Consider the following 20,430-nt stretch of genomic DNA (forward strand, 5'->3'; position numbering starts at 1 on the left):
ATTATGTTCATTTGCTGTAAAAATACTTTCTCCTTAGTTTAACATTTTCATGATTACAGTTTTCTGGTAATTCCATAATTTTCAACATGATAGGGATATGAAAGGCGTAATCATCATGTCTCTCTCTTCAGTGCAGAATATAGTTTGTTTTCCTGGGCAAAACTCCAGCTGTTCAGTGATGAATTTACTGCTGCTCAAATACAGTGAGCCCATAAAGCATTTGGAAAGGCTGTTCCTGGGACAGGAGCTGTGCTGTGGAGACAATCTGTGTGTGCACAGACAGCAAAACCCCGTGGCTGCAACTGTCCCATGGCACTGAGGGGTTATGCTGATATTTTTCTGATATGGACTCCTGTTTCTTATTTTTGGAAATGAAATTAATATCATTTCAGAATACTTAATACTTCTCAAGTAGGAGACTTTCAATGAATGAGTTGGGAGAGCATTAACATAAAGCTCCTACTCTGTACTGAAGAGAACAAATATTAGTAAATATTGGATTAGGCTTTAATTTCTGTCACAAAGGAGTGTTTATGGTAATAGTTATTAAATGACAAAGAGGATAGTTTCCATGTGGAAATACATGCTAGTGTGCCACTTCCTTTATACAAGGGGGCTGGGATTAGTATCTTTAATGCAGCTAAGAAAGTGCATTTGCAGGGTTTTTTCATTGTTTTGATGTAGTCTGGTATCGAGAATGTTGTAGATGAATTCTGTGGCAAGTGTTGAGAATTCAGAAGCAGCACAGTAATTTGGGTAAGGAAAGATTGTTGGTGTTGAGTTACTCCAAATGTTTTGAAAGCTTTCATCATCCTTACTGCAAACAGGCAAAAAAAAATCACAGGCTTTACAGGATTTGCTGTATATAATCTGTCTCATGTTTCTAGTACTCAGAACTTCCTTCTTCATAGAAGAGCTTTAAATGTGTAGATGATCTGTAATTTTCTCTGCCTTGAAATACTACTTTTATCTAACAGTACTGAAATAATTAAAATGCCTACTGAAGTTACTGAGTTTGGCTTTTTAAAAGTTGTATAGCATCACAAACTCTTAAAACAGTTTGGCTTAGGGATACTTATTTCAGTGGGAAAATTCAAACGTGTGTGTGCTGGGAAGTGCAGGTCCTGGGGCATTTCTGAAATGTGGTATCTGTGTTTGCAGGAGCAACAGAAGGGCTGCAAGTCTGAGAGGGAACAGCTGAGCTGGGATGAGGAAATGTTTCTGTTTGCAGAGGAGTTGTAAACAGGCTGTCCTTGTGGCACTTCTGTCGTGGGGACTGCTCCACTGCCTTCAGTGGTTGCTGGGGGTGGAGAGAGTGACAAAGTGGCTGATTTGGGCTCCAGAAGGGATCCACCTCAACCTCCTTTGTCCCTGGAAGGTTATAAATGGATATCCAGGGAAAGGCAAGAGCAGGGTGAATTTGTGGGCAATACTGATTTAAAACTGTTCTCAACAACTTGCTGCATCTGGGATTTCCTGAGCCTGTGGTCAGACTGTTCAGTAACCCAAGTGAGCCCCTCTGGCAGGGAGGGTGATAAGAGACCAGAACTGCACACTAAATTTGGAGTGTGGGTAAACCATGGATTTATGCAGTGGCATAAGAATGTGTCTGACTTTTCCAGCATGGCTGTTCCCTTCCAGATCTATTCTTCTGACTCTGCCATTCAGCATCAGGCTGATGTTTAGCAAAACCAGCCAGTTGTAGCACTGAGATCACCTTCCTCAATGGTAATGATCAGACCAGAGCCCATCATTTTGTGTGGGAGGTTCGGATTCTTTTTCTGTGTATGAGTTGATAAATTTATCCCTAATTAATCTGGTGTCTTTAGTCCCTTAGTCCTATATATATATGTATATATATATATAATGTGTTAGTGTCATGCCTGAATAGTGTAGTATTGACCTGGGTTCTTATTCCCACTTGTCTTTCCAAGTCTTCTTTAAGGTGTGATTTGTTCAGGACAATGAAAGCTTCCTCAGAAGAACGTAACTGTTGAAGGAAGATGTGTTGAATGTCTTTCATTTATTTCTCTATGTACTTGGTCAAAGAGTGGGAATTACTCCCATTTTTCTGAGTGTGGAAGCTTTTTCTGCAGTGTTTGAGTCCATGGACAAATCCTTTTAAATTGATGAGAATAAAGCTCTACGTGGAGCTTTCTGCCTGGTTTCTTGATCTGCACTGACTCAGCAGTAACTAAGCTCTTGAAAGTGATTTCCTAAACCTTTTTAACACATTTTAGTAGAAATTTTTTAGCATGGATCTTAAAATGTGTATTGAAAACATCTCTTCCCAGTTACTGAAAATGAAATATGACATTTGTTTATGCTGGAAAGCTGCAATTGGTGGTGTAACAAGGAGTTTAACTCTTACCTGACTCTGTGGGAGACACCACTGACTGGACCTGGAACTAAACATGTGCCTAAGTTCATTACTGAAGTGAGCCCAGAGGTTTAAGATGTCTACTGTAACCTCATGGGATTGTAGGATGGTTTAGCGTTGGGCTTTTTTGTTGTTGTTTTTTATTGTGTTGTGTTCACCCCCCATATGAAAGCTGATTTTCTGCATAAACTTGGGAAATGGTGATTTTTGGAGTTTCCAGTACACAGATGAGAAACAATTAAATTTGTTTTCTTAATGCTTGTTTTTCCAGCTAAGTTTTAAAAAGAAAACACCATCCTAGACTCTGTGTTTCTACTTTTGAATACAGTAACCAGGAGTGACAGGGTGAAGAGGAATTGCCACGTGGGTGGCTTCTGCTTCAAAGGACTTCAAGTGTGGATGTGATGTGCTGGGTGGGGGTGCAAAGACAGACTTGGGAATTGTCTCAGGTGGCCATAACTGGACCAATGTGCATAAGCCTGACCAAGTAATATTCCTGTTCCACATAGGCTTAATTGAATATTTCTCCAGCTCAGCCTTTCCTTCCTGACTTTCCTTCAGCAGGAAGTGAAATCTGTGGCCTAAAAAGATCATTTACAGGAACATGTTAACTTAATCTCAGGATTTTCTAGAAATTGTCAGCTCACTTCCCTGGGTTGAAACCCTTCCTGCAGTTTTTGCCTCTGTTTGGAAGGGAAGTTTATTTTTCCCAGGGATGGCTGTCCATGTGCACAGGTGTCTCTTTCTGAGCAGTCCTGTAGGATCAAAGAATTCTGTAGGTGAGCTGTTCTGGGAGGCAGAGCTGTGCCTTCTCTACAGAAATTTGTGCTGCTTATGCTTGTTCTCAGTCTGGTCCCACGAGCTTTTTCCTCATCCTAGCCCATTTCCCAGCTCTGCTGGGGGTGTGTGCCTGTGGCTGGTGGTGAGTGCACCCTTCTGGGAGATGGGAGATGGAGCCTGGAGTCTCCCCTGGCTGATAGTCGTGTGTGGGAATTTCTCTTGCTGTGTGCAGGGGCTTTGTTAGGCTGCTCTCCCAAAAGAATGGGCATTATTTTGTGGGGGACCAGCTCCCCTTTCTCTTTTCAAAGGGGAGCTGCTCCTGCTTTCGAAACAGATAATGCGAGCACCTTTTGCCTGGGGAGGATTGAAGCAGTGATCCTGATCTGACACAGGTGTCTATTTTTGACGCTGGCGGAGACACACGAGGCTGAAAGAAGCTCTGATTTAACACATTCCTTTCAGCAGCTTTTCCTTTTGCTCTCATATCTCATTGCTGAGACTTGAGTTAGTGCTATTTCAAGTGTTACATGTTTTACTTCAAACAGAATGCAAGAAGTCTCCTGATGGACAGTAGGATCTGCCTTGGAAAAATCCAGTTCACTGGGCTGGCAAGTCTGAATCTGACTGAGGGACAGCTGCATTCCACGTGTATCTTTTAGGGAGTGTAGTTACACAGGTTTATTGGGTTTTTTTCTGAAGGTCTAAGGTTTGGAAGTGAGGTGGTGTAGAGCTGAGCAGGCAGGACCCTCAGTACTTACCTAACTCCCCAATTTTGATGTTCTTCAGCCTTTTCCAGTTCTCTCTGTTTCTGAGTGGTTTTCATTACAGAATTGTTGGTTATTTTTATTTTTTGGGCAGGGTGTGGACATATTTTTGTCTTTGCTTGTCATTTTGGGCACCTAACAGAAATGCACCCTGACAGGATTTTTCAATACAAACGCAAAAGACAGAAATCAGCACAAATAATTTACTGTTGTTGCTTTAAGGAGTGTCATCTTGAAGGGAAGAAAACTCCAGACAAAAGCATAATAAATTAATTCAGAAACTGTCTATAAATACTAGGTAGATATATCATCAGTGAAATTGGTCTTTTGAGTTAATAAAACCAGGTTGCTGGTTTAACAAATCTCAGTGCTTTGGTTGGTAATTGCTTCACTGCTAACTTGAGAGCAGGTTCCAAATTAATAAACTACTCTGTTGAAATTTGAGGTGCTCAGTCTGATGCTAGTTGAACTGTGCTAACAGGCCCTGTGGAGTGTGTTCTGGGAGCTCTGGTCCCCAGCTGGGGCAGGGAGGACATGGGGGCACTTCCAGGCTGGCTGCTGGCACCCATCTGCCCCCATAGAGGGGATGGGACACCCTGGGAGAAGGATGTATCCAACAGGAGCTTCATGGATTCACTAGGGATTCACTTGACTACTTTTTTTGCTTTGATTTGTTTTTTTTCCTCCAACTGTTCTGGGCAAGCAGCCAAAAAGGAATCCCAATGAGCAATTCATGAGCTAACAAGAACTAAAAGGATTTTAGTATAATGGTGTATTTCTGACTTTCCTCCATCCTCCTCTAATAGGACATTTTTACAACCTGGGTGACAAAAAAAGCCCAAACTAAAAAACCCATCCGGGAGGTGCCTGGGTGTCCTGGAGGCTGCAGCCCACCCCAGTAGAAAGCCTTGGAAAGCAATGCTGGTTTTCCATCGTGGATCTGTAGCTCCAGCCCAGCAGCAGTCGGGGTTGGGTGGGGAGAGTCCTGTCCCTGCTGACGTTCCTGGGCTGCTGGGGCTCGTGCTGTGCCTGCATCCTGCCAGCTGCCATCCAGTGAGTCTGGAAAAACCCTAAGCCTCGTTTGCCCTGCTAGTGAAGATAATGAATACTTGTCAACTTCTATAAAAGCATTTGCATGCTTTAAGTATTTATGATGTGTTGGTAAGAAATTCCAGGTGCAGAGCAACTTGATTGATGTCAGACGTGGACACACAGCTTCTGCCAGTCAGCATTACTTGAAGGTGGCTCTTCTTGTTGACTGAGAAGTTTAATTTTTGAAATGTAGTTTCAGCTCTTGTATTATTCTGAAAAGTTTTATGTTCAAAACAGCATTTGAAAATGAAAACAAATCTTAAAAGCCCACATACATTTCATTTGATGTGTTTGCTCTTCATGGGTGGATTGAATATATTAGACAGGTACCATTCCTGTGGCAATTTTAATATTAATAGATGTGGTGTATTGATGACAGTAGCGGAGAAGTTGTAGTCAAAGTCAGAATTTAATTAATTAGGTTGAGATTTGTTGCTGAAATTAGAGCTGTTCTTTATATTGAATCCCTGGTCTGTGGATTCCAATTTCTAGTGTTTTTGAATAGATACGTTTTGTACATGTAATCCATCTTCAGTTTGGGAGAGTGTAAAATTAATCAACTCCCAGTTAAAAACGTGGTGTCTGTCTTAAAATACCTCCCAAAAAGTAGTTGGGGATACCTGACTGGTTTTTTAACCTGATTATTTATGAGGCTCCTGAAAAGTTTACTTGGAGGAGTTTCCACCATCTGCTCTCTTCCTCTTGCATTGTTATCTCTGCTTAGTGACCCGTGTGAAAGGAGGAGAGGAAGGGACCTGTTGCTCCTGCACAGCCCTGGCTGTTCCCTGGGGATGCAGGCTGGCTGTGACTCCCCTGGGCACGCTGGTGCCGCCCTCTGCCAGGCTCCCACCTGGGACTCCTTCCCGTTTCTCCTGGCTCAGTAATGCCCGTGCTTTCAAACCACACTGCTGGGCTGAAGCTTCCACAGTCAGGACTCACTGTGCTGCCTCCTGAAGGCCTGGCTGTTGTCCCTGCCCTCCTGGCCAGCGTGGTGCTGCAGGTGACATCCTGGGCTGCAGCTCTGTGCCCCACGTCCTTCGGCCAGGATGTTTGCAGCTGGATGCCCACACGTGAATTGTTGTTGCCTGGTCACTCTTGTAGCCCTGAGCCAACTGTGGTGGGGACAGAGGGACACTGAGCAGTCCTCAGTGTTGGGGAAGATGAAATAGGAAAACCTTATAAATATGATTGCCTGGCAAAAGATTTGGAAAATCCAGACATTGAGATGAGAGCTAGATTTGAAATAACAAACCTTGACTACCGAATAACTAGAAAACAATAGTATAGCCAGGTTGAAAGCAATCCCCCTTCTGATTAAACAGCGCCCTTTACCTGCAGATAGGTCCAAAGGTCAAATGGAATGCTCTGTCTCACCCCCAATGTCTGGTTCATCCCACACCTGTGACCCTCCCCTGAAGTATCAGGTATCTGTGACCCCACTGGCCCAAGTCCTGTTCCAGCCCACCTTGAAGCCCCCTGATAAGGTGTGCCCGAGGGACCGGACGCTCTCTTGGACCTCTCTCTTGGACCTTCCTCTCTTGGACCTTCCCCTGGGACCCTCACCTGGAACCCTCGCTCTCTCTCTCTCTCTCTCTCCCTCTCTCCCTGGGCCTGCCACAAGTCGCGCCTGGCAACTCCAAGCAGGGCCTTTCCCCCTTTTAATAAACCACATTTTCTAAGACCTGACTTCAGAGATCTCTCATCCATCCAAACCGTCCTGGAGTCCCGCGCTCATTACTCTCAGGAAATGGCGTACAGGCTTCCCTTGCCCTCCTGCTCCCAGTTTGCTGTGCAGGTGTTGAGGACCATTTAGAATATCTTTGGTTTAAGGTATTATTCGCATTTGGACACGGGGTGGCCTGGCCAGGTGATGGATGGGATGTACATGTTAGTGGCAGGAAACTGTGGAAGGTGGAACGACACCTTTCCTCGTGGAGTGACTTCCAGATTTGCACCACATTTGTATCACTAAATGTCAGAGAGACTTCTGTGTGTTTTTGACAGGAGGCCCTTGGCTCTGGCAGTTTCCTGGCCTGTTGGCCTCGCAGTGGGTTTGTTTGTTCAGGCTTTTCCTGGGTAAGCAATCTGGCTGCTCTGGGTTGTTTCTTTTGGAGTTAGCTTTTTTATGAACATTAATTGGATTTAGTTTGTTTTACATAAATGGTGGGTGTGGTGTTAAGTTCATCCTGAGATTTGGAATCTGTATCTCATCTAATTAAAACCAGCATGAAATAGCATGAAGTGTTACATTAAAAAAATTAGCTCAAATGTTTTGGACTATCTTACTTTTCTGTGTTTTATTGTATATTCTCTGGAAGGACAACAGAATCCATAAAGAACACCAACTGAAGGCAAACTTTTGCCAGTTTTTAAAGTTGAGGTTGGAACCTCTTTTCAAGCACTGCTTCCTCTGCTCAATTTCTTGTGTTGATTCAGGGAAAAAGTTGCCTTCTCTTCTAGCAGGGTAATCCCAAACAGGACAGATGGGGGATTGGACTCCTCATGCTGGTCCTAAACAAACTGGGGTTACCAAATTCCACTTGTCTCAAAGTCTTCCCTGTTTATTCGTATCTCTTGTGACTGGTGAAGTTAGGAAAAAACATTTTTCTGGGAAGTATCTAAGCAAAAATATTTGGATGCTACATTTAAAAAAAGTAGTGAACAGATTTGCATTTGCACTCATTTTCCTGCAATTTCTGTTTCCTCTATGCAAGTGTGATCATTTTTAGAGGAGCTTGTGCAGCTGTCTGATTCTCTGGAAGTTCAAACAGTCCAAACTCATCGCAGTTCCTTAACTTTGGCATTAACTCCTTGAAGTAAGAATGCAAACAGCATGCTGAGCTTTTCCAGTGGTGTTTTGCCAAGCAGGGTAGTGTTCAGTGTGGAGCTGGGTTTCTATTATATATTAGTTCTATTACAGTCTTTAATAGTACCTGAACAGCACTGTTTTGGATTAGATTACATAAAGAAAGGACTAAAACACCTTTTTGTGTGGTATGGTAACTTTTTTGGTAATTCCTTCACTTGGTTTCTATGAGTATTTCTGTTTTCCACAAAATTAAATATAAGCTTAAGGTTTATATTTTTGGTGATAGCATGCTGTTCTTGTATCACTAGAAGGAAACCCTTGGTTGCTTTTTTCCCCCTAAAGTGGCCAGAGGTGGATTGGCCTGGAGTCTGCTGTTCAGTGTGGAGCCCTCACATACAGTGCATGCACCAAAAGCAGTGGGGAAGGGAAGGGAAGGGAGAGCGTGGGAACCTTCTGTGCTTCACTTTTTCAGGAAAAGATGCAAAAGGAGGAATGTTTATTTTCTATGTAGCATGTCAGAGAGCTCATTATAGAGTTTCAGACATAGTATTCAGACACTTGTCTGGTGTTGAGGCGTGCAGCTTTCCTCTCTTTGAATAAATATCAGCTGAAGATAGAAGCTGTCCTCTTTAAGCTTCTCTGTAGGTTTTATTACAAGGGAATTTTGAAGCTGAAGAATTGGGTAAGGAACTGCAAGTTTGACTACAAAATTGTCTAGAAGTAAAACACAATGATTTTTCATTTTTGCTTATAACTGTAGAAAATATGAAGCCACCAATTTTTTTCCTATTCATTGCATTTGTGTTCTTTTAGGATGCAGCAGGTTTATGTATTGGCTAAATATCTGACAATTCCAAACAATGAGTTCAGTGTGTTTGATCCTGAAAGGCTCTGTGTGTAATCACAAGCACTGAGCTGAGGTGCATCTCTGATAATCTCATCTGAATCAGTACCCTAGAGCTTGAAAACCGCTCTTTCTTAGTTTTTTCTTTAATGATAATTTCTTAAGTTCCTCTGCAATGAGAAATTTCATGTCTACTTAGGAAAAACAATCACTAATTTACTTAAATGTTGCATTTAAATTAACCAACTTTCTCGTTCCATCTACATTTGTAATCAATCAAGGAAACCAATTTAATCATGCTCTCCACTGTAAGACACCATAACTTGTAAAACAAGGAGAAAATTACTTTCAGCTATGCATGTGGCATCAAGACTTCCTAAAAAATTATGGTTTTAATGAGTTTTTGTGATTTGACATATTCAGTGTGAATATTGAGAGAAGTCGTTAGAGAGGTAAGTAGTCAGCTTGGAGTACTTTAAGGATGCTGAAATGCATATGGGAGTTTCTTTGAGTTTTAGGTTTTAGAGTGCCAATACGAAAGAATATTTGCTCTAGATCTCTGAAGCAGAACCATCTGCAGCAATGATTTCCTGAAAAACTTGTGTCCTGTGTTTTAGTGGGAGTGAGACTACCCAGCTCTGGATGTTTTGTCCTGCTGTGTCTTGCTGTCTTCTTTATCTGTGGGATGCTTGTATCCTACATATGTGCCAAAATGGGAATGAATGAATATTGTGTGTGTTCAGACAGATGGAAAGAAGAAATTTTGACTGAAAATAAAATCTTTGTTCCCCAACCATTCTCACAATATTGCTACAGATTTCATTGCTCAAATATAATAGCTAAAGGAACATTTTGTTGTTAAATGAAAGGGGTTCCTGGCTTATTCTTCCAAGTGCCTTTGACATTGCAATTGCTGCAGTAAAGAAAGGATGTCCTTGTTTGATAGAATCAAGTGGAGTGTGTGTAGGAGAGGCAGAGAGTGGCCTGAAGTGTGACTGGTGCTAGGACTGGGCAAACTGATGGCAGGAGTTGTAGCCTTCTGATATTGTCCTGACACTGTTTGATGAGTGTCTGGTATTGAACACCTCGTGCTCCATCTCGTCCCTTTCCCACTGCTCAGGCTCTGTTCACCTTCCTGCAGATGCCTTCAAGGAGCTCTTGGCTCTCCAGCTGCACCAGGGTGTGTGCCTGTGGGAGCAGGACAATACAGAAGTTTTATTTCCTCCCTACTTTGATGTGTGCTGAGAGTGTTATTTAGCCCAATCAGGTTCTTAGGCAGTTGTGCCTCGTATACCACCTTGTGTATGAGAGATGCTGCCTGCCCATCCCACTGGAATGGGATATGAATGTTGTATTTCTCAGCTAATCTCAGGTAGGATTAGGCAGATTTGTCTATTGTTGTACTAAATAAAAAACTAGGGACCTCTATCTGTTGATTAGTAAACTATTAAAATGAATGGGAGAGTTCTACAATAAATTATGATGCATGAAAAAAGTTTCAATTGGTTTCATTTTTTAATTATTTTTAAAGGATGAGATTAGAAAATGTGATCAACTCCCCTTGAGCTCTGCAGTAATAACCTTTCACTGTTCTTAACTGTGCAAGACTTGCACTGGGGATTAACCAGACTCTGAAGTTTGACAGCCTACAATGAAAGAATTAACAAGAAAATATCCAACAGTGTTGAGTTTAGCAACAAGTTGACACTGGCTTCTAACAGCCTTTTAAACTCAGTGCAGGTCTCTCCCCCTTTGGATCTTGGGTGTTGTTGACAGTGTGTGCCCAGAAATGTGAACCGAGACGCTGCAGGAGTTAAATTTTTAAACCTTCTCATTGTTCTCTGATGTATAACATTTCTTTTTTTCCCCTTCACAGGAAATGACCTAGAGGCCTTACAAATACATTTGTGCATTTTTGTTCTGAGTCTGCAATTGAGGGCAAACGCAGTCTGGAAGCACCACTTCTTAAAGTTACAACGGAAACAACTACCTCAACAAACAGGGAAAGGGGAAGAAGGCTTGCAATAACAAACACTCTAGTTTTTAATAGCTTATACTTGCAAAGTCTTCTGTAAGCAGTCCAGATATTTCCCCCCTCCAATATTAAGAAGAGACACTACAAGTAAACTGAGTTGGCAGACTGGATCTGTCAAGACATTTGAAGATATTTGATCTGCTGACATAAGGATTTGCTTTTTCAAGGAAAGAGCCTCTGCACTGCTTTTCTAATCGCTGTTGATCGGTGGTTTGCTCCACTTTTCCTGATACCTACTAATGGGAGAATTGTATTAAGGTATTGCTTCTAAAACTATTATTTGCATTGACAGAATTAACTTTTGTAGATGCAACAGCAATGGACAACGTTACGCTCGTGAAGAACTTGTAAGCGATCACTTCTCTGCTCCAGTTGGCTTTTCTGCCTGCGGAGGGGATACCACACAAGAGACAGAGCATTATTAAGATCCTTGGGCTTGCTTTTTGAGTACAGTTTATAACTGCAGCAGGGCTGCACTGAACACTGAAAACACAGAGTCAGCAAATCTGCTGCCGTTCCCACTGCTGATACAGATTATACAGACGCTTGCCTTTCTGAAATGCCTTTTGTGAAACCTATGTACACAGTCCTGCACTGTTACTGTACATAGATACCCGAGGAAGGAATTTGACAAGTGATTGTTAACTCAAGAACTCTCTGGACAAGCACTCACTTATGTATTGCTGCAGTGCACAAGAAAGCAAAATGGACTATAAGCGGCGCTTTTTGCTTGGCGGGTCCAAGCAGAAAGTGCAGCAACACCAGCAGTATCAACTGCCCGAGCTGGGCAGGACCCTGAGCGCCCCGCTGGCATCGGCCACCCCCAGCACCCCCCTGGTGTCCCCGGCTGCTGCGGGCGGCTGCTCCCACCCCGCCTCCCACACGACTCCGATCGCAGACATCCAGCAGGGAATCTCCAAATACCTGGATGCACTCAACGTGTTTTGCCGTACGAGCACTTTCCTCACAGACCTTTTCAGCAGCGTGTTCAGGAACTCGCACTACTCTAAGGCAGCTATGCAACTGAAAGACGTGCAGGAACATGTCATGGAAGCGGCGAGTCGACTCACAGCAGCAATAAAACCAGAAATAGCAAAAATGCTGATGGAACTGAGTGCAGGAGCTGCGAACTTCAAAGATCAAAAAGAGTTCAGCCTACAAGACATTGAGGTAAGTTTCCTTGGAGGATACTGTTTTGCACGTGAATTTGTGTCATTCCTTCTTAACTGGATTTCTCTTGAAAATCCCTTCTACTCCTGTAGTTTTGTCCACCTTGCTGTGTATTTGTGGGTAATGCTGGTGGGAAAAGAAACTCTTCATTTATGTACTAAGAAAGTACTAAGTCATTTGCAAGATCTGACCTCCATCTATGTTAAATTAGGTATTTAGTAGGTATTCCTGTAGAAGAACCAACTAGACAAAAGTTTTAAATCGTTTTCTGGTTTGTTAGCTAACGTTTCTAAAAATGTTATGCCATCATGTTTTAAATCAGCCTACACTTTCCTTGGTATTATCCATTCTGAGGGGAAACCTGAGCACATGGGAGTAGCATATTGTCATCAGCGTTTCAGTAAAACTACGTATTAGTTGGCTAAAGAGTGATTTTATAATTCTTTAGAACATTTTTGTCTTTTTGAGCTGTTGTGAGAGGAAAATAACATACTGTGTGAGAAGCTAATGCTGTAAAAATTTGTCATGACTTTGCTACAATGTTCATATGCTGGCAGGGAGTGCCCAAGATTCAGGATTCAGAGAGGATCCCTAGCTTCCCGCCACACCTGCCTGGGAAGGTCTGGGTATTTCTCCTGTAGTAGATGTGTTACCTAGCAGGCAGTGTTAAGTGATAGTCACAGATAAATCCCTGGAGTTTTAACTAGTTCCTTGTGTTTTGACATATTTCTTCACTTTGCAGCAGTCTTCAGAGTTATTCCTTCAGAACTACATCCTGAATGGAAAACCTGCTTTTAAGTTCTGTTGGTTTTGATTCAGATTTCAGGTAGCTTTGTAAGAGTGAATGCTTGTGCCTGTCAGGCATTATCTGCTTTCTCTAACTGCACCACTTCCAGATGGAGTCCTTAGGGAGGATGCAGGTTGTCAGTCACAGCTCTCCCTGCAGTTGTGTACTACAGTTCTCAGGGTTGTATACTTGGTATAGAATGAAGTAAGATGGGCTATATATTTGCCATAAATGTCTTCTGTAGGCTGATATTTTTAATGACAATCCAATAACATCACTCTAGCTAAAGCTATAGCAATGTATATAAGAAAGAGTGAGTTTATGTAATTAATCAATCTTTATAATAGATGTGCTGAAAGACTTTCTGAATTAAAAAAAGCAAAAACATATGAAGCACTGGATGTCTTCTAGGGGTTTTTGTGGATTTGGAAACGCTGTCCTTCCAAGTGTTGGAGCCATCTGTAGAGCTGCTTTTGTCACGTGGGCAGGCAGAGGTGGGTGCTGGCTCTGCCCTGCTCTGCGCAGGGAGGGTTTGCTCAGCAGGGAGCTGAGGAGCAGAGCAAAGCAGTGTTTGTGTCAGGTGGGTGCACATCCTGCCAGCTTAAAGGCACATAAACTTGCTTTGGTCCCAGCTTTACCTGGCCAGGCCTGACCCTTGTTCTGGGCTCTGTGTGCACCTGCAGTGCTCCCTCCCCTGCCCTGGCAGCTCCGTGCTGGGAGCAAGAGTGTGCAGAATGCCAGCAGAGCAGCTGCTCCTGGCCTTTCCTGCCTGCCCCTCTTGGGCTGTCCCAGCACTTCTTATTGCACTTTTCTGCTATCTTTTCATAATTAAAACTGCATCTTGCACGTGGCTTTGAAAAAGTCAGTATGTGAGATGTATGGGCACTTCTGTATAGTGAGACCAGTGTTGTGTTCTGCTTTGGCTGAAGCAGCAGCAGAATGTAGGGGTTTGACAGCGACTCCCGTGGTTGTTCTGTGGGTCACTCAGGACTGTGGATGAGTGAATTCTGCAGGCAGAGGGGTTGGGTGGTTGTGCCCAGGGAGCAGCAGCTGCTCACTGTTGAAATGGACCTTGGCAGAGGCCAGTACAGGAATATATTTGTTTGTAGGTGACTTGAAAGCACAGGATATAAGTATGCCGGGAGACCTGCTGAACTAAAAATAATCTTGGACAAATGATTTTTCCAGTTGGGATGGAATTCGGAGGGGAAAACTGAATGTTGCAATATTTAAATAGACTTTTTCAGCCTCAGGAGTGGAGCCCACTGGGCAGCACTTCTGGAGAACGGTCCTAGGGCTCATGGGAGTTGTGTGTTGGGGAAGAGTCAGTGTTATGCAGTTGGAAAGAATAAATCAGTGCTGTTGCTGTTGTGCAAAGGGACATTTACCATGTATTTAACACACCCCTAACCTTCAGGAACCATGAACTGAGCACTGAACTCTTTGCAGGTTATTATGGCCTTAAACCCAGCAGTGCACATGCACAGCACTGCTGGTGCACTTGGAGAAATAGGGAGCCAAAGGAGTGTAGCGAGAGTAGTCAGACATCCAGGAAATAGGACATCAGAGACAGATTGAAAAGATGGACTCTACAGAAGAGGAGGCTGAGAAGGAGAATCAAAATTGCTCAGGTATGTGAGAAGCTGCCAGAACATGTCAGTGTCTGTTCATGTCCATGTAAGGTAGAGCAAGGAACTTAAGTTTCAGAAGGAAAGATTCACACTGGATGCAGTGGAAATCCTTTGTAATGTTAGTGGAGCACTGATGTGGATTGCTGCAAAGGGTAGGGAGCAGAGCTGACAGAACAGGTTAAACCTGCATCTAGCAAAACTGACCTAGGTGAAGTTTCTCCTTGCAGAGGGGTGACCTGGTGAGATCCTCTCCCATTGTGCTTTTTTGGGATTTGAAGACTGAGCTGTTGATGCTGAAATTTCAATTTAAAAAGTGGTTGCTTTTTCCCCCTGGTAGATAGAGAAGTTAACATTTCATAAAACTGCCAGCAGGATTAAAAAACTCACAATGTAAGCAGAAAAACATAAAGGGCTTGTCTGACTTCATCAGAGTTTACTGAACAGGGAAGTGATGGGGGAAGAGTGTGAGGCAGTGGAATTGTTCCCCTGGAAAATACCAGGAGGGGAGCACAGGTGTATCTGAAGTTGCTTTGTCAGCTTCTCTAGTGGGTGGCTGAAAGAGCTCCAAGCTCTGAGGGAGAATTGAGAGGTGGTGAAACACCCGAGTGGCAGCTCAACAGGAGCTGAGAGGCTCAGCAGGACCCTCAGAATGGCTCTGCAGGGGCTCTAATTGGGGGCTGGAGGCTGGTGGCACAGAAACAGGGGGAGGTGAGTTGTAATTCAGGGCGCAGTGGGGCAGAACCCCAAATTCATGAGAAGGACATGAGAATGAGGCTTTCTGTGCATGAGCCCAGCTAAGGAAAAGGCAATTTTCCTAAACCTTGCTTAGCACAGGCTGTAGTTTTGGGGAGGAATGAGAAGTCTAAGCAGAGCAGGTTTTGCTTTAGGAATCAAGCAGAGAGCTGTGGCTTTTCTCAGGTGCTACAAGTCTTTATCTACTGTAGTGGGCTCTGCCCCTTAGAGAGGCAGTATCAGGAAAACTTACGTTTTGGTGAACATTCCTGACTTGAATTTGGGCTGGAAACTGTTGTGAACCCTGGACTATAGCACCACGGGATGAGGTTTTTACTTTATTTATTGTTACTTAGAGCAAAGCTTGCTAGTTCAGAGCTGTCTGCCAGCTCGTGTAAGAAAGTCACTTCTCTTGATCAAAGTGTGGTGACAGATGGAGTTTCCCAAGGTTTCTTAATTTCAGAAATGCAAATGCTGATTTTTATTTTCTTCTTTTTCTTTTCCTCTTTCAAACACCTTTGAATTCTTGGGTATTCTGTGCCTGTATGGGTGAGGAACAGCTTGGAAATCAGGATAAATGAGAGGGTGTTTTCCATCTCTGTTTGTCAGCTGAGGGAATGCAGTGACTCTGTATTTCTGTTAATAAAAGCATTAAAGCAAATCCATAAGGAGGAGTAAAACTGGTAAAAGTAAGTATTTTTCCCCATCTCTTGTGAAGCGTTGCAGAAGCCTCAGTACTGCAAAATACGAAGAATTACTTTTAGTTACACAGGGCTTGTGTACTGATTTACAAGTGGTAGTAGTGAGAGGAATGTCAATGCTGCCTTCCTGTACAAGAGGGAAGCATAGATGGGCACCAGATATATTCTTGGATGCTCTGTTTTGTATTAAATTGAGATAATTTTTGGCTTTTATGTGTATAAAATAGCCTAGGATTTTTTGAACAAGAATCTTGTGAGACAAAAATGTCTGAGTAAATATTAAATGTAGGCTTTCCTTGGCAACATTGTAAAGCCAAATTTAACTATTTTTTAAATTATTCTTTCCTGGGATTTTCAGGGATTGGCTCCAGACTCTTCTGTGTTGAGGAACTGTTAGTAGCAAAAAAATATTTTGTCTTACATTTTAATTGCTGCTTTTTATTTTGAAAATGCTTCACACTTAATTGTTTTTCTGCTAAATGATAGTGACCACTTCAGTAGCGGTCAAGATCAGATTATCATGAGTGGCTTTTAGGGTCACTGCTGGAAGAAATGAGTCTGTTGGGTTTCCCAAGTCTTGCAGCTCCTGCTGGAATCTAGTTCAGCCTGCAGGTGATTCCAGCCCATGGGCAGGACTGAGGTGTTCTGTTCATGAGATCGCTCTTTGGGACTGTGGGGAACTGCTAGGTAGTAAAAATGAATAATACTCTGCTTACTTCTGTAAATATACAGGAAGGTTGCTGGCTCATAATGGGGCACACCGGTTCAGTGGCAGCCAGGCTGTGCCACCAAGGAGGCTGTTAAGGGAAACCACAGAATAATTCTGTTGTGGTGTTTGGCTTTTTGAGCATTGTGCTTGTTTAAGGAAATAGCCAAAAAAAGGGGGAAAAAAGAAGAAAGTTCTACTGCATAAAATAGCTCTTGAAGAGCTGCAAGCCAGTGTTTGTGTCAAGTGTGGAAGACTGACACTTGCTATTTGCTGACTTTATTACTGGTAGTGTTCTCTTTTAAGGAATCTGTTGTACAAGATTTTCTTGCCAGGCAATTTTTATGGCATCCCTGTTTAGCAGTGAAAACTGGCAATTTTGTGTACACTTTGTCCAGTGGAATATTCCAAAGTTGATCGTGTGCCCCCATTAGGAGAATAAAGTGGGACAGAGTAACCTCCACTACATCTCACCTGGTGCTCCCATTGGTAGGGAACCAAAAATCCCATTGCTTCCAACCAAAAATCCCATTGCTTCCAACCAAAAATCCCATTGCTTCCAACCAAAAATCCCATTGCTTCCAACCAAAAATCCCATTGCTTCCAACTGCCTGAGCAGGAAAAGAGAGATTCCTTCAGGTAAAGCTCTGCTGAGACAAACAGCTGTCCTGCCTGATAGAGGTCAGGGAAGTCAATGTGGTAGAGCTGTGTTCTGTGGGACAAACAGTTTGGAAGCTGAAGACCTTATTATGCAATATAAATGAATCTAAGAAATGAAGGAAACATCACGACTCCCAAGGAAATCTCACTGGTTGACACCTGAGGTGATTCCAGTTCAGCTTTGATTCCTGCACAGTTTGTAGGGTTTGTGTTTATTGTGGTCTGAAGGAGGAGAGTCACACACTTGTGCATGGGAAAGCAGGGCAAACACACTTGGAAAGGACACGGTGGTTGGTGTCTGACTGTGGAAAGCTGCATCCACGTGCTGCTGCTGCTCAGGGATGTGCAGCAGACGTTCCCTGTCTGCTCTGCACTGGGGTCGGTGCCCAGCCCTGCTGGGGGACGTCAGATAAGGCAAAGTTGGGGCTCCTTGGCAGAAAATCTCACCAAGTGAGCTCTTTAAAGCTTTAAAATGAGTTTGGCATCTACCATCTATCCAAAGCGAGTATTGAACCGTGCCAAAATCCTCCACCACTTTGATAGTGAAGCAGTTTAAACCATCCTTACCCATTTTGGAGGAAGGCTGAGATGGATTTTTTTCAAACAAAATAAAAGTTCAGTAAGGCAGATGTTACTATTTATCTTCACTGCTTAACGTTGTAAGTTATAAGTAGGAATGTTGTGTGCTGCCACTTAAAACCTAAATCATTTGTTTATTTTGAGCATTATTCCCAGGCTGGGGAAGCTTCAACCTTTGTACCTTAAATATTCTTTGAAATTTAATCAGCTTGAAATTCCTAATGAGTGCTAGTTTCATCTTCCCCTGAGAACTGCATTCTTCCTGCACTGAAATAATTCAGATCACCAGTTGCCTCTTCCTGCAGTTTTCTTGTAAATCTTTCTAATCTTGTACCCAGGAAAGTTGGAGTTTTCTTCATTTTATCATTTGCTTACTGTTTTGTTTTTTTTTTAATAAGGCAAGCTGCACTTTCAGAGGTCAGTCAAAGTAGCAAAAATGTTTAATTTTATGCCTTGTACAAAGAAGGGAAGTGATTGAACCAGAATGGAATGTCAAAAGGAGTCTGGATGCAGTGGAAAAAAGCATTGCCACCACTGGCTCTTGTGAAGTAGATAGTAAATGCATATAACTGTTGGTGTGACGGGAGTTCTGCCAGGAAGATACATTGTGTGGGAATAGTTTTATTCCAGAAGAATGTAGCTGAAAATAAGGCAGATGATTTAACGGCTCTGAGGCATGATGGCTTTGTACATTATCTGTGTATTTTATGAATTATTCCTGGAATGGAATTCAAGTTGAATCTTTTTTAATAAATCAAAGTCAAATACACATTTTAAAGCGCTTTGTATGATAAACTCCATAAAAGAAACACTTTGAATAGCTTTGAAATACTTTCTGCAGTGATGTGGAGAATCCTCCTTTCTCTGCAGCTCTCTAGTTTTACACTTGTCAGCTTTTTCCTGCCCAGGGAGCGCGATGCCCGGGAGCCTTGTCTCCGCAGGGTGTCCCTGGGTGCGGGCACTGCTGTTCCTGCCCCAGCGCCCTGTGGCACAGCAGCTCTGCTGCGCTGCGGCGCCTGAGATGGCCGAGAGTCCCTGGGCACAGTGAGGGGCAGGGCACGCAGGCTGGCATTGCTGCCCTCAGCTCGGGAGCCCCGGCGCCCTGCCCTGCTGCGGCCCTGCTGAGGGAGCGTGGCAGGAGCCATCGCAGTGTCCCACAGGCACTGCTGAGGGAGCGTGGCAGGAGCCATCGCAGTGTCCCACAGGCACTGCTGAGGGAGCGTGGCAGGAGCCATTGCAGTGTCCCACAGGCACTGCTGAGGGAGCGTGGCAGGAGCCATTGCAGTGTCCCACAGGCACTGCTGAGGGAGCGTGGCAGGAGCCATTGCAGTGTCCCACAGGCACTGCTGAGGGAGCGTGGCAGGAGCCATTGCAGTGTCCCACAGGCACTGCTGAGGGAGCGTGGCAGGAGCCATTGCAGTGTCCCACAGGCACTGCTGAGGGAGCGTGGCAGGAGCCATCGCAGTGTCCCACAGGCACTGCTGAGGGAGCGTGGCAGGAGCCATTGCAGTGTCCCACAGGCACTGCTGAGGGAGCGTGGCAGGAGCCATTGCAGTGTCCCACAGGCACTGCTGAGGGAGCGTGGCAGGAGCCATTGCAGTGTCCCACAGGCACTCGTGAGGGAGCGTGGCAGGAGCCATTGCAGTGTCCCACAGGCACTGCTGAGGGAGCGTGGCAGGAGCCATTGCAGTGTCCCACAGGCACTGCTGAGGGAGCGTGGCAGGAGCCATCGCAGTGTCCCACAGGCACTGCTGAGGGAGCGTGGCAGGAGCCATCGCAGTGTCCCACAGGCACTGCTGAGGGAGCGTGGCAGGAGCCATCGCAGTGTCCCACAGGCACTGCTGAGGGAGCGTGGCAGGAGCCATTGCAGTGTCCCACAGGCCCTGCTGAGGGAGCGTGGCAGGAGCCATTGCAGTGTCCCACAGGCACTGCTGAGGGAGCGTGGCAGGAGCCATCGCAGTGTCCCACAGGCACTGCTGAGGGAGCGTGGCAGGAGCCATTGCAGTGTCCCACAGGCACTGCTGAGGGAGCGTGGCAGGAGCCATTGCAGTGTCCCACAGGCACTCGTGAGGGAGCGTGGCAGGAGCCATAGCAGTGTCCCACAGGCACTGCTGAGGGAGCGTGGCAGGAGCCATCGCAGTGTCCCACAGGCACTGCTGAGGGAGCGTGGCAGGAGCCATCGCAGTGTCCCACAGGCACTGCTGAGGGAGCGTGGCAGGAGCCATTGCAGTGTCCCACAGGCACTCGTGAGGGAGCGTGGCAGGAGCCATTGCAGTGTCCCACAGGCACTGCTGAGGGAGCGTGGCAGGAGCCATTGCAGTGCACTGTTCCAAAGGCATTTCTGTCACACGGGGCCAACTGGACATTTCAGCTTTGGCCACCATGTGTGGGGTCATGGGGCCAAAGGTTCTTGATGCCCACTGCCTGCCCGTAGCCACTCTGCCTGAAGGGTGAACTGCTGGCCAACTCCTACATTTTGTGTTAATGTTTTTATATTATTCATGTTTTGGGTTTTTGTTAGAAATTCAGCCAGGTCTTTGTGCGGGTGGGTTTTGGTGTTGTCTTAGCCCTTGTGATTGATAATATGCTATTCCCATTTTGTGCTTGATTTTGCCAAGCTTTTCATCCATCCAGTAGTGGGAACTTGAGTGTAGAACTAGAAATGACTCAGAATTACTCTGGTGTCCCCTTCATTCCTATAAACTAATGCTCACTTAGATACTTATTATTTTAAGTAAATTTTATATTTCTTACAATCTG

The 20,430-nt window shown here is 44.3% G+C and overlaps 1 protein-coding gene across 2 annotated transcripts in view; it reads left to right on the top strand.

Moving 5' to 3' along the window:
* GARRE1 (granule associated Rac and RHOG effector 1) overlaps positions 1–20,430 on the top strand; it is a 64,427-nt gene that overhangs the window by 18,354 nt on the left and 25,643 nt on the right. For both annotated transcript variants that reach the window (XM_068202473.1, XM_068202474.1), the window contains exon 2: positions 10,546–11,874. In XM_068202473.1, coding sequence (XP_068058574.1) covers positions 11,380–11,874 — 495 coding nt within the window. In that variant the 5' untranslated portion in view covers positions 10,546–11,379. The remainder of the gene's footprint in view (positions 1–10,545; positions 11,875–20,430) is intronic.

This window comes from Anomalospiza imberbis, chromosome 12 (genome assembly GCF_031753505.1).
Source record: "Anomalospiza imberbis isolate Cuckoo-Finch-1a 21T00152 chromosome 12, ASM3175350v1, whole genome shotgun sequence".
Taxonomy (NCBI): Eukaryota; Metazoa; Chordata; class Aves; order Passeriformes; family Viduidae; genus Anomalospiza; species Anomalospiza imberbis.